Raw genomic sequence first — 15425 nt, forward strand, 5'->3', positions numbered from 1 at the left:
AGGATAAAATCTTTTTCTTATAAAGAAGCATTGAGTTAGTGATTCAAAAAATAAAATAAAAATTGTCTTCATGCATTGACAGGTGTGAACAAGACTATAGAGAATATCAACAATTAATAGAAAGTAAACAAGTGGTCTAGGTTGTGTACATGGTGAGAGAGAAAACTAAAGCTTAGAAACATGCTAAGCGCATCTTGAAACATACCAAGGAATTTGGCTCACATGCATGGACAAGTGTGAACAAGATTTTATAGAAGACCAAAAATTAATAGGAAGTAAACAAGTGGACAAGTGCGAACAAGATTTCATAGAAGATAAAAAATTAATAGAGATTAAACAAGTGGTCTAGGTCATCTAGGTTGTCTACCATTGTGAGAGAACTAATACTTAGAAACATGCTAAGTGCATCTTAAAAAATACTACGAGTGAACATAGAATAGAAGTTATCAGATGAGTGATTTTTGACACTACAACTACACATACACATATTGCATTTGTATCTTTTGTATCTTCAAATCATTTTGAAAACAATAAAAAAGTCCAACTTAGGATCAAGGAAGTTTCACACTTCAACATTCATGCAGCACACTCCCCAAGGTAATTGCCACAAAGTTCAGAAAATAAGTACCAATACAAGTGCACAAGAATCAAAGTTGTGCAACAAAAGATATAATCACCAAACCATCCCAACACATGACAAAACCATTTGCAAATATGTCAAAAGATATGGTAGATATAAAGGATAGGTCAGAGATATTCTCTAACCTAGATGTGACACCAAAATTCTAAATCCAATATTTAAGCATTTCGACACAATCAGATCACCATTGCTAACAACACACAACCTCATAAAAAATCCAAGCACCTTTTAATCTCTCAATTTATATTTCTCAAATCTCAAACCTTAATTATACATTCTAATAATTATTTTGTTGTTTATTTATCTTTTAAACCCTTACATTTCTCAATCTCAAACCCTATTTATACATTCTACCTTAATTATACATTTACATTTGTTTATTTATCTTTACACCCTTACACCTAAATCAATCTCAAACCCTATTTATACATTCTACCTTAATTATACATTTGTTTATTTATCTTTACACCCTTACACCTAAATCAGTATTTGTATGATGTATTTGCTTCCTACAAATGCATCATACAGATATAAAGAAAATAAATACACCCTACATATAATGATCTAGGTCTAGGTCTGAAAATATTTCTTTTCATTTTTAAAGGTATACTTATAAAATGACAAACACTTCAGACAAAATGCTCAAGAAATCGGTGCATAAAACACTATTCGATTTCCAGCAAGACATCTCTTTTGATTTTATGGTACAATAATGGGAGCAGGTGGAACAAATCTTGGAGTATGCAAATAGTCCCATCCATCTCCTTTTCTAATGAAGTGCTTTGGACTCCACGTCCTTCCACTGCTTTCCCTTTGTCTTTTAAGATTTCGTTGTTCTTCTTCCACTCTTACTTTGGCTTCTGCAGCGCTATTCCAATCTCCTTTCAACATCCCCTTGCTCACCTCCGACCAAATCAAAGCTGATTCTGTTGGGGCAATTCCCTATCATAATCCATACACATGTTAGCGTTGATTTATATACATCAAAGCATATGATGTGGGAGCAATTATATCTAGTTCTAAGATGTAATACTAAATAAATTTGTTGAAGTAAAATGATTATAACAATCAGGTATTAATTTAGGATATCAGATTTCCAGCAATTATATCTAGTTCTAAGATGTAATACTAAATAAATTTGTTGAAGTAAAATGATTATAACAATCAGGTATTAATTTAGATTTCCACAATCCCTAATTGTGATCAATTGCATGTTAGTTTTTTATCAACATTTCATCAGGATAGTAGAGAGCTAGAGCTAGGAGACATAAAACTCTCTCTTAACTCTCTCTTAGCTCCCTACTATCCTGATGATGGATAAGGGAGTGTGATCCAAAACATTGATACAAAAACTAACACGCAATCTGATCCAGAAATTTAGCATTGATTAGATATTAATTTGTAATATTGCTTAACTAAATATTTTTATACCTTTTTATTGAAATAAAATGACAATTGTTAAGGATGAGAATATAGCATTTCTTACTATTACACCACAATTCATTAGGCAACCACTTGAATAAAGAAGCAAATTGGTTTTAACCTGTACCAAGCTAATAATAAGGAATGGCCTCTCATTACCTAGTCTCAAATAGAATGATAGTTATTCCTGGCTGTGGTAGGAGAAAATACTCAATTAAGAATGTATACCATACAGAACACATTTTGCAATACATCTTCTGAGCACTCATATACAAGCAAAGACTTCACAAGAAGTTATGTGCCAAGGGATGCTTTGGATCAGGGTATGGAGATCCTTATCTATTTATAATATGGTTTTGGTTTAGACAGTTGCACTGATGACTGCCATGATGGCTATGTATGTTAAAAATGGGTCCATTTTAATGAAATACGGTTATTGAGTAATGATTCAAGCAAAGGAATCATGTATGAACTGTAAACAATACCGTATATTAGGAAATGATATCGGCAGATGTAAACTCTTCTACTCTGTTAGCATCTTCTGGAATTTACCAAATTTGGACTCATGAGTAAGCCCTCTGTTAGCAAATGCAATTAGTTGGTGTCAAGCCAAAATCAACATCCTTAGGTAAAAAATATATACCCACGTAAATCTTGGAATACAAGCTACTCAAAGGAGAATCTAACAGTTGCAGTTCAGCTCTGTAGTGGTTCTTATTCGACCTTGGAAAATAATGGTGATGTTTTGATTTGAACATGTCTCTACCATGAAAGCCCTGATGATTGACACCTGAGTTCATCCTTTTTGACAATGCATTGTGGCCCTTAAAATAACTAGCAAAAGAGGATATTTGCAGATGCCTTTGGAGCTTTTTAAAGCAACGCAACCTTTGTCAGCATCCTCCTTGCATGTACCAAAATGGGAGCTTTGGAAGAAGTTATACAGATCCATCCAATGATTAGTGAAAACAAATTTTGGTAGGGTTTGGAGTTTTGAGTTCACTGTTTGGCATTTTTTCGAAATATGGAAGCATAGGGAAAGACTCGTGTAAAATTTTGTCAGAGGTTTCAATTGTAACTGCTCTGATAGACACAAAATATCTGTGGAAGCTTAAAAGAGACAAAAAAGTTTCAAATTTATCTCAAGCACTCATCAACTCATGGATTTCATAATTGTAGGTTGTATGGAAAATGGGCTTGTAAAATCAGCCTTAGATACTTCTATTTGGCAACACAGACCGAATATATGTTTCTCAGGAGCTTTAAAATGGGACAAGTTCTGTAAAAATAAATGAAATTTATGTATGTTGTTGCTGCCTAGACTGCCCTGATATATGGATATGCAATTTTGACCTATTCAGCAGACAAAGTACTGTTTTCAAACAAAATGGTTCCACAAACTGTGGTCTTCAAATCTACAATCGTTGTTGAATAACCACCAAATAGACTTGTTGAAAGGCTTTTGAGATTATTAGCTGCAATTTGCACATCATGTCACTCTCATATGAAGCTTTGCCGATCATTGAGCAACTGTAATTAGTTTGATCTGATTTTACACTTAAATGAAGATTTTTTCTTTTCTTTATCTTTACATAAATTTTATTGGCAGAAGACATCATTTTTGCTTGATCTTCTTGGTATAAGACCGTACTGCTATATGTACTTTCCCTTTGTATCAAAAATGTAGACATGAGCTTAACATATATCTACATAACATAAAATAAGGTACACTCACTATCAATTTCTGAAAAGAGGAACTGAAAGACTTTTTGGTCATTGGGAACTTGAATGGTACAATTGAGTACCATATATTGGCAAATGCCTATAAATTCATATTCAACAATCCACCATTACGCAAGCACAGGAATTTTGTGAATCAGTGAGCATAATGAAAAACTGTACTTCTGAGGCCTTATTCCAAATTTTCAGTAACCTACATGGGAAAAATAGGCACCCCCATCTGAGCCTGCAAGGCGCTGGAAGTCAACTGCAACAGCAGCTCTATATAACAGTGGAAGCAGAAGAAGCATTGCATGTGGGATGCAGCTGAGGAGTATAGCCTTTCAATATGGGCTCCATAGTCTTGACTCTTGATCATTTTGTGTGCTCATGGTTTAGTCTTTGCTTTAAAGATTCTTACCAAGCAGAATGTATTGGGCAAGGTATGATCCATATATGGATCCGCTATTGTTGAAGAGTCCATTGTGAAGTGATTATAGCTCTGAGGACACTTGTGTTGCAACTCCAAAAACCAAAAACAGGTCTTTGATGGTACCAAAATATGTATATTCTTGCATATTAACATTACTCTCAAAAAAATATGCAATTTAAAAATATACAGCACCTCATTTTGAGTTAGTATGTTAAAATTCCACAAGTTGGAGGATAAAAACTGCCAGAAAGTGGTAGTTTGGAGTATCGGTGGTGATTTTGGAACTGCCCCAAACTGCCCACTAATAGAAAGAAGTGGATTCACTTTGTGTCGAAAATGTTGTGTGGCATTCCAAATTCTTCTTTTCTTTGACTATTGGTGTAATGTCCCCTTTTGGGATTGCCCTAAATCTTCCCCTTACTATTATCAAGTCTGCTGGCTTCCTCTCTTTATTATTCTGAAATCAGTTATGAAGTTTGATGCTCTCTTGAATGGATGCATTGATTTTCTTCTTGGTTCCATCCTTCTTCAAATGATGTCTCCTTCACTTTATACCCTTCATGGAAAAAAAGGGTCACATCCTTTGAATATAAAAAGATACATCTGTTTGGCAACAACTTCTGCCCTTTTACTACTTATTTAATCTTCACCTATCTCCCACTTGTCAAATCTGTCTTTACTGTTTTTCTGCTTTTCAAATCTGCATATATCCCATTTAAGATTTCCATATCTTCTTCTTCTAGATCTGCATATCATATTTTTCTTCTACCTTTCTCAAATCTTATTTCAGATCCCTCTATATACTTCTGCTCTGAATCTGCTCTAGATCTCCTCTAATTCCACTTTATTCCCCTCCATTCCATTTGTCTTTATCCCCCTTTATATCTTCCAATGTGAGGGAGAGATCACACCTCTTCATAATGTCTACCTTTTGGCAAGAGTCACAACCTTTCACAATTAGCACCCTTTGAAAGAGTACAACCCTTCATAATTTCTACCCTTTTGAAAGAGTCACTTCCCTATTTACTTTCCATTCCTTTCTTCTTCCCATAATCCTTCCTTATTCACATGGTCCATTCTTTCTTCCTTTCTCGACATCCCTCCATTCCTTTTGGACTTCTCCCTTTTATATCTCATGTTTGAGGGAGTCATAACTTTTCAATTCATGCCTTTTGACCATTCATTAAACTTAACTAAATTTTAATTATTTTAATTTAATTTTTTATATTTTAATTTTAATTTAATTTTTATTGTGTTTAATTTTAATTTTATGATCAGCATTTATTATTAAATGCTAGCATATTGGGTTCACCCCCTCAGACCCCTGGTCCTGGTCTGATCCGGGTCTTAGGTTCGGGTCCAGTCCGGCTGTGGTTCGAACAGTGTCCATTTTCCACGGGCCTTAGGTTCGGGTCCAGTCCGGCTGTGGTTCGAACAGTGTCCATTTTCCACGGGCCTAGCTCGGTCGAACCCGGACAGCCGGCCGACCCAAAAATACATTTTATGTGCAAATTTTTTTTTTTAAAATCCGCCAATGAAAAAGTGAAAAAAAAAACCTAAAAGTGACTTATAAAACATAAACTTGGCTCATTTCTCCTCATTTGTGTTGCTAGCAGGTTGAAGAAAGGGTGAACAAAATTTGGCTTCCAAGATCAAATAGGAGTTGAAGACTGATTTTTGAAGCTTCAACAAGTGTTGCAGCATCATTTCCACACATTTGCAAGCTCCCATTGACTGCAAGAGGTAGGTTTTTGAACTTTTTTTTTCAACTATTTTTGTTTTACGAATTGTCAAACATGAAACATTAATTGTTTTTCATTATTTTGTTTTTGTTTTTTATTTTGAATATGTTCATATTATTTCTTGCCATAGGAACTAGAATGGCATCTACCTCTTCCTCCATTGGCAATGAACAATCAAAACAAAGAAATGATCCGAATTCTCCCCTATGGAAGTATGTTGACATTATAAAACCACTTCCAGGAGGTGGGGGATTTCGTTGGAGATGCCAAGGATGTGGTATGGAACGTAATAGTTCATATTATCAGGTGGTAGGCCATTTGTGTGGAATAAAAGGAAGAGGCATAAAAAAAATGTCTTGGAAAAGATGGTAAACCTATACCAGATGAGATGGTGATGAAATATATTAGTAAGCATGAGGAGGCAGAAGAGAGAGAAGCCCGAAGATTGAATCAAACTGCACCAAAGAAAACAAGGGGAATGCAAGCCCCATCCAATCCCGATGTTGTAGTAGAAAACCACCCCTTCTTTTCCACAATTGAGCCTCAAAGTGAAGCACCCTTGACACGCAAAAGAACAAAGGGGCCTTTAGAAACCGCATTTCAAAATGAGAGTCGAGACATTGCTGACCAAGATGTAGCAAGGTGCATATATGCAAATGGATTGGCTTTCAATGTTGTTCGCTCCCCATATTGGAAGCAATTGTTGAAAAGTGTTAATGAAGCTCCAAGAGGGTATAAGGACCCAGGTTATGAGAACTAGAAGGTACGTGGAACATTAGTGGAGAAAGAGGTGAAGGGGGTTGAAGATGCACTGAAACCCATAAGGGATTCATGGGCCGAGACAAGTGTATCAATTGTTTCAGATGGGTGGAAAGATTCTAAAAATCATCCCTTGATCAATGTCATAGCGGTGTCCCCTAAAGGGCCAATGTTTTTGAAAGCTATGGATTGTGAGGGCCAAGTAAAAGATGGCCAATTTATTGCAAATATTTTCATCTCCGCCATTGAGTCAGTGGGACCCTGCAATGTTGTCCAAGTCATAACGGACAATGTTGGTTGAGGAATGCTATGATCACATCTTTTGGACACCTTGTGCGGTACATTCACTCAATCTTATGCTACAAATGATTGGGACTAAAATAAAATGGATCAGAGATGTGTATGCAGAGGCTGAGGACATCCAAATGTTCATCACAAACCACCACATGTCTCAAGGGATTTTTAGATCCTTTTCGAATTTGGAGCTATTGAAGGTAAGTGAAATAGTAATTTAATTTTACATTTTCTAATTTTTTTAATTTTTAATGTTCATAATATCATTGTGTAAGCTATATTGTGTATTCTTCTTTAAAGTTTGGCTTTATTTTTTAATCATTTTGGCATTAATTTGTGTTATAGGTTGCTGAGACCCGTTTTGCATCAAACACAATCGTCTTAAGACGGCTTGTGAAAGTTAGAGTGGCACTATGCAATATGGTGATCAGCACCAATTGGACTATATGGAAGCAGAGTAGCAGTGAGAGGGCAGCAAAACTTAGGGACCGAATATTGAATGAGAAATGGTGGGATCTTGTGACATATCTCCTTAGTATCATTGAGCCCAATATGAGCATGATTCGCTATAACGACATGGATAGGCCTTGCATTGGTGAGATTTATGATGGCATTGACTCAATGCTTGAAAAAATGAAGTGCGCTATAAATGCAAGAGAGAAAGACCCCAATGAGAAATTCTTCAAAGAAGTGGAAGCAATTGTTGTTGAAAGGTGGAATAAGATGACCACTCCTTTGCATCTTCTTGCCTATGCCTTGACACCAAAGTATTATAGCAATCAATTTCTTGATAAACCAAGAAGGATTCCACCATGCAGAGATCTAGAAGTATCTAATGGGTACAAGGCAGCATTTCTTAGACTATATCCGGATGATGATTTGCGAGATACTGTTACAAATGAGTTCATAGAATTTGCAAATGGGAATGGTCTAAGTGTTGATGCTCTTCGCCATAGATCCAAGAAGGATGGTCATAGTTGGTGGCACTTCCATGGCGCATGCTTCCAACACCTACAACCCCTCGCTATCAAAGTTTTATCACAAGTAAATTTAATTAATTAAAATTTATAACAAGTTTATTTATAGTTTACTTTGTCTTCATAGGTTGCTAGTAATTTTTAATTTTAATTTTGAAAATGTATAACTTTAACTGTTTACTTTGTCTTCATAGATTGCTAGTTCATCTGCTTCAGAAAGAAATTGGAGCACATACTCTTTCATCCACTCAATAAAGCACAATAGGTTGCTATCAAAAAGAGTGGAGAATTTAGTATATGTGCATTCCAACCTACGTCTTCTTTCACACAAACAACGTGACTACACCCAAGGGGAAATGAAGATGTGTGATATAGAGCCAGAGCATACTGATTTGGATGCTCCCGCTTCTCAGCTTCTTGCATTAACACTTGATGACTCGGATACCGAGCAAACTTATAGTGCAAGTGCAAGTGGCATTGGCTCATCTAATGTCAATGTCAATGATAAGGAGGAGGAGGAGGAGGAAGAATTAGAAATTTAGAGAATCCATTTGATGATTCAACTTTAAATTGTTGAAAGTTGAAACAATAATACTTGAATATTTTGTCATTTTGATATTAAACTTGATGTATATGATGCTATTACGGTATGATCATGATGCTATGATTATAAGGTTATGTTTTGTTTTGTTGTTTATATGATGCTGTGACATGCTAATCTTAATTCATGCTTATAAGCTGCTTATATATATATATATATATATAATGAACCCAAACCCCTTTTCAAAATTTTGCCGTACCGGCGTACCGGTTCTTCGAACCCGAACCAACAACCTAGATTAAATGCCATTTCAAAATGGGGACATTACAATTGGACTTCTATATGGGCTTGTAAAGCATAAATATGCTATTGTAAATGAAAATAAACATCAATTGAGTGGGATTTGAGGGATTTTATGAACGAAAGTGGTGGAAATGCATAGGATTTCGTAGTTCCTAGTGAACAGTTTTCCATTGAAAGGTAATTTGACTCATGCGAGAGCTGTGTTAGAGTTTTAGGGACTGAAATCACTGCGATTCAGGCTGGTTATGTACCCTAGGCAGTTTATTTGCCATTGAATTTGTGGATTCCAAGTGAGTTGTAGCTCACATTTTCCTGGGGTTTTCTACATAATGTGGTTTCCTCCAAGCAAAGTCTTTGTCTTCTTAATTGTGCTTGGTGTTTGCTTACATTAGTGTTGTGCATGTTAATTGGTTGCCAAGTGTATAACATTTCTTTTCTTTAATTAAATTTGTATGTTGATGTCTAGTGTATGGAATATCCATCCTCATTTACAAACCAATTGATATTGAAGCAGTCACTTTGTGGAAGTTGTTGTGAGTGATTTTGCAAGTTCATGCCCACAGCAAGATTGAGTTGAGGAGATTTCTTACCTTTGCAAAGAGAAATTGAATCCCATAAGTGGAAAATAACTCCGAAGCATTGAAAGAGGCGAAGAGTTCTTAGGTGTAGAAGCAAGGTTCTAGAAGATGAAAGTTGACAGTACAAGCCTATCTTAGTGAAAGGAGACTAGGAATAGGAGACTAGGAAGAGCTTAATGAAGACTCTGGTGGATAAGATGTGCTTTTTAGAAGCTGCCAAGGGTAAGGGGAAAATGCACTTGAGTGGAGCCAAAGAGTCTTCACATGGTGAGATAAGTCTTCCAAATACACCTCTATTCAAAACAGAGGCTAAGATTCAAATTCTACAATTCGAAGGAGATTTGGGTGATAGAAACTTGACCAATGGTTAGCACAATGAAGATATACTTTAGCATGCATTCCCTTACTTTGGAAATAAAGGATTTCCTTTTCTAAGTTGAGATTAGTAAAGCATATATTAACTTGGTTTGAAAGTCTCTTATATTCTATGGTTTTGAGAAAGCAAGCTTCAATTAGTTTATGCCACATGGTATCAATATAATAAGTTGATTGAGAAACATTTTATCATATTTTCCAGAGACACAAAATGTGGGTAAGAGTACACTAGTGAATTTTGTAGAAGGGATGTCCAAATGGAGAAAGATGTGAAATATGAGGAGATCTTGATGAAGTACATTTAAGGCCTTCATAGCCATTTTCAAAGGCCTGTGTTGCTGTCCAAACTGGTGGACATAGCAGAGACATTTGCCCATGCTCACTATCTTGAAGTAGATAATCCTCCATCCTCTCCAAAGATAAATGGAGCTGAAGCCAAGATAAAGAAGGTAAATTCCACAAATACCAAGAAGTAATCTGCATTTCATTATGACCAGTGCGGCAAAGATGGTTAACTGGAATCTGGATTCATCTTGTTAGAAGTTACATCCAAAGGACCCTCATAAGAAAGGTAAGAAGGGTAAGAAAAATTGTATCCCTACTAATAATGAAAAGAATATAGTAATTAATAAGGGTAAAGAGATTGATTTTACTTCTGAGTTGAATTCTAAAATTTCTTGCACTATAGAGAAGGTTGGTTTTGCTTTTTTGGCATATGAAGCATTGATTGATATCAAATTCAAGTTAAAGGTATTAAGATTGATCCGCCTTTTGATTTCCGTTCACAAGCCAATCATATGTCTAATATCTGGTTGGAAAACTTACTCTGGTAACTTATCAAAACCCCAAGCTTTATGATTTGGATTGTATCATAGAAGATGCTAATTTGCATATGAGTAAACAATATAGATTGTAATTTGTTGTTAATTCCAAATTTGATGATATATTGGTTGTACATGATGTTCCTTTGGATGTATGTGGACTTGTGTTTGGCATCCTCTACATGTTTTGACAGAATTGTCTATTATTGGAGGGCAAACATGTACCACTTAGTCAAATGTGGCAAGAGCTTCATGTTGTTTTTTTATAGAGGGAAGAAGAAACAATTTGAGACCCTGAATCTTCATGGAGGGAGGACATTGAAAAAAGCACCAAGATTATCCCCTTGGAGAAAAGAACAAATGATGATCAAGTTCCTTCATGTTCAAGCTTTCTGGCATTGACAAATTGTTGTGACCATTTCACACATCGCCCCATTTAAATGGGGACCCCCTCTTTTTGCTCGTTTTTGCTCGCCTTTCGCTTTGCTTTTTAGGGTTTTGGTTTAGTTTGTTAGTTGTCTGGACCAGGGTCAAGCCTTAGGGTTTCTGTTACTATGTTTTCAGGCCAGAGTCCAGTCCAATTTTGGGCTTTTTGAGCTTCCTCTCGTAGGATGCAATTTTGAATAAAGTAAATTCGCCAGAGGCTAAGTGAGTTGGTCTAGTTTCAATTGGAATTTTGAATACAGAGTCCAAATTTGTCTAAGTGTGAATGATGAGATTTTGATTTTTTGTCTGATTGAGTAATTTTGACCAAATTTTGAAAATTTTGATAATTGATCCCGGGCATTGGAAATGACTTGTTTTTGCCTTGTGAAGTGATTAAACTCCCAAAATCTTGATATTTTGGCCTGTAGGAGCAAAATCGCTCCTGTCCCTCAGTGAAGGACTGGAGCTTGTTTCTCAAGATCTTACTATCTCTGCAGGATCAAGATGGATTTCGAATTGGAAGTGATAAGGGGAGGCATGTTCTTTCCGTTGAATATAATTTGAAGAATTTCACAAGCATGGAAGTGTGCCAGGAGCAAAAATCGCTCCTGTCCCTCAGTGGAGGACCGGAGCTCAAAATCAAACATTGCCTTGTCCTTGTTGGATTTGAACAATTTGACGATTTGAGGAGATCAAAGGAGATATGTTTCATCAATTGAATATAATTTGGAAGTGCCTTAGTGAAGAAAATTGGACCTAGAAGCTAATTCGCTCCTGTCCCTCAGTCAGGGACCAGGGCGAAATTCAGTGGTAGCTCCCGTCCCTCTCCCAGGGACCAGAGCGAATTTCCTCATGAGGCATGTTTTGGGCAAAGATCAAGCAAGTTTTGAGTTTGAAGCAAGAAAGGAGGATGAAATGAACCCGTTGAAGACAAATTGAAGATTACAAGACATCAATAGGAGACTCAAATTGGCCTAGGCGCTCCTGTCCCTCAGTCAGGGACCAGAGCGATTTTTGCCTTAGGTCAATTTCTCGCCAAGTTTGAACAAACTCCCGGCCAAGGATGAATGAAAAGGTGCACAACGAGTCTATTGAAGATAATTTTTGAAGTTAGCAAAGTGTGATGGAGCCTATAAGTGAAAATTCGCTCCTGTCCGTCAGTCAAGGACCAGGGCGAAATGGTATTTATCTTGCCTTCCTCCCAAGTTTAAACCACTCTAAGTCAGGATACAAGCTGGCAAGGACATTTTGAGGTGTATCGACGAAGAACGAAGTTGCAAGGACCGCCAAAGATGAAGGAATTGCACTATATGCTTAAGTTCGCTCCTGTCCCTCAGTCAGGGACCAGAGCGAAATGTTCAAATGAGGCCAAATTTGGGTTGCCATTCACATTTTAGATGTTTGAAAGGGAGTAAAGAACATCATTTTGAGCCTTGGAGATAATTGCAAGTTAATATGATGAAGGATTTATACTCTATACCCTAGTTCGCTCCTGTCCCTCAGTCAGGGACCAGGGCGATATTCATTTCACTAGCCAATTCCTTCAAAAATCACGCCAAGTCAAGGACGTACAAGGTTACACAGGGTCTAAGGTGTTTTGAGAAGATGATATGAGAAGTAGTTAAACGTCAAAGGGTGATCAAATTGAGTCAAAATGCTAGATCGCTCCTGTCCCTCAATCAGGGACCAGGGCGATTTTCATCAAACCACTTATTTTCCTTCAAAATCATGACAAAGCAAGAGTACACAAGATCGAGAACATCATTTGGAAGGTGACAAGAAAAAAGTGAACGTCAAAAGATCGCAAAATTGAGCTAAAATGGAAGTTCGCTCCTGTCCCTCATCAAGGGACCAGGGCGATATTAGTCACAAAAGGCACTCATCCACAAAGTCAAGTTAACCAAGTTTGAAATTCCCAGCAAACATGCCAGTTTCAACGTGAAGATGGAGGTTTTGAAAGTCAAAGGCAAAAGAATCAAGGCTAAAATGCAAGTTCGCTCCTGTCCCTCAGTCAGGGACCAGAGCGATATGGTTTGTATCTTTCCACCTCTCCAAGTTTTGGCGCTAAATCATTTTTGAATTTTATTAAATGCTAAAAATCGATAAATTTAATTAAAGATAGCATTTAAAAAAATAGCGCAAAGCATTTATTAATTAATTTTTGCCCTTTTAAAAAATCGAATTAATAAACAAAGGCATTTAATTAATTAATTATTAATTTAATTAAAAATCGAATTTGAGCGCTTGGATTTAACTTCTTACAAAGTCGGCCTTTGGTTTTATTTATAAATTGTTTTAAAATTGCCTTATTTTGCAAAGTCGGCCTTGAGGTAGTTGTAAGGGTAAGCGCCTATAAAGGGAGGGTGATAATTTCGTTTTCAAATCATCATTTCACCTTCATTCATATGCGATTTTGAGAGGACAAAGAGGAGCGAATTTCATAAAGGAGAAGTGCGAGTTTCTATTCAAAGTGGTGCAAATATCATCAAAGGGGAATACGAACTTTGATTGGAGGTGAGGCGAATTTGCTATCATCAAGACATTGAAGACCCCTTCCAAAGGTGGCGAATTACTAAAGAGGACGTTCATTTGAAGAGAGATCACGTGGGAAGGCTTCAAATTAATTTTTTGCCTAGGCGATTTTCTTCATTTTGCATTTTAGAGTTAGCTCTCAAATAAGGTATGGCGATGTGATTCCTTATTTTGAATTTTGATCGTCATTGCCTTAAATTTTGAATTTTGAAATTTTGAATCTCAGTGGCTCAATCGTTTTTTAGGAAATGATAACTCAAGGACTTATCATGAAGTTTCCTAAAATTAATATCTAATCTATGTTATACATTGCAAAATCTAGTTTCTTATTATGAAATGTTGTGTAGGTATGGCGACCCCGAAGGCGGGAGCATCCACCAGTCGTCCAGCTCTCATGAAGGAAGATCAAAAGACCGAAGAAGTGGAGACCAAGATCGTGTCTAAGTGGAGCAACGTTGGAGATACCAACTTGGGTAACTTCAGTACGAAGAAGTTTCGAGAGGTCCCTTACATTGGCAAGCCATCACCTGTCGCCCGGAGGATAATTGAAAGTGGCATCATCAAGGCGGCCGGCTTCCCTCCAGCAGTACAGTGCCATGAGTTGATGATCGAGTGTGCTCGTCATTATGATCCTCAATCCAGAACGATCGTGTCCAAGGAAGGAAACACTTTGGCGTATCTTTCAGAGGAAGCTATAAGTGAGGCTTTCCATCTTCTAGAGCACAGAGATATGGTCTACAAGAGCATAGAAGGAGCCAGGTCCATGTACGAAGATGATCCAGATGCTTGCTTAAGCATCATCAACAAGAACTGGTTACTCAAGAGTCGTCCTCGCCTGAGCAAGATCCCGAACACACCACATAGGATCGATTTCCAAGAGGAGTACAGAGATTTGATTACAATGCTCAACCGAGTCACGGGAGCTCCTCAAGCCTTCTACTTTGAGAGGTGGATGTTCTACTTTATCCAGGTGATAGTTCAGGGAAAAGGAACAATTCATTGGGCTAGAATGATTAGCCATTGCTTGGACGTACAGTTGAGGAGACTCAAGGCTACCAAGTCCTTCCACATGAGTTCATACGTCATATATGCCTTAATCAGGAGCTTTGAGTACGCAGGACTACCTCACAGAGGAGTGATTGGAAGAGGACCCGGCGAGGTCAGGGTTTGTGATTCCTATGTTCATTTGCATCATCCGCCAGGAAGCAACTACAAGTTAGTTAATGATACCTTCACTATGAACATCACGAGGACGTTGCAAGGCGGGATTCACAACAGATTATCTCAGGATGCACAGGAACTAGTAAAGAGGTACGGTGCTTGGTTTATCCAATTTCCGAAGTTTACTTATATCAGAGTTCATGGATGTCCTTCACCTCCATACATGTTGCCGAGATATCCGATAGACAGAATAGTGTTACTTGAGGTAACAAGACAATTGGCAGCTTATGCGAAGGCATTCAGACACAGACATGGAAATGGAGTTCCTGTACCTATCATCTTAGGCAATTCAGTTGAGGTATGTCCTAATGCTTTAGCCATGGATGACGCAGAGAAGGAGTTAGCTTTGTATTCTTTTTCATTCTTTGCTTTGAGAGAAAGCTTTGATCCACATGGATATATAGAGGAGACAGTCGGTAGGAAGTTTAAGCATGAATTTCAGATAGAAGATTTTATGATGAATCTCCTAGACGATCTTGAAGTGAAAAGAAAGATGCATTCTAGATTGCCTTTGGATTTCATCAGGAAATGCAAGATTTACAGAGTGGCCGACCAAGCTCAGGACAGTGGCAGACATCTCCAGTCATCCTATGACCAAGAAAGCAAATCAGTAAGGTTAGATTGGAATGAGCCCGAGGTCGT

The 15425-nt window shown here is 37.2% G+C and overlaps 1 protein-coding gene across 1 annotated transcript in view; it reads right to left on the bottom strand.

Annotated features, from left to right (window-relative positions):
* Positions 1 to 1211: 1211 nt before the first annotated feature.
* LOC131075022 (oxysterol-binding protein-related protein 4B) overlaps positions 1212 to 15425 on the bottom strand; it is a 71745-nt gene continuing 57531 nt past the window's right edge. Inside the window, exon 8 of the mRNA XM_059212591.1 lies at positions 1212 to 1582. Coding sequence (XP_059068574.1) covers positions 1340 to 1582 — 243 coding nt within the window. The 3' untranslated portion in view covers positions 1212 to 1339. The remainder of the gene's footprint in view (positions 1583 to 15425) is intronic.

This window comes from Cryptomeria japonica, chromosome 2 (genome assembly GCF_030272615.1).
Source record: "Cryptomeria japonica chromosome 2, Sugi_1.0, whole genome shotgun sequence".
Classification (NCBI taxonomy): domain Eukaryota; kingdom Viridiplantae; phylum Streptophyta; class Pinopsida; order Cupressales; family Cupressaceae; genus Cryptomeria; species Cryptomeria japonica.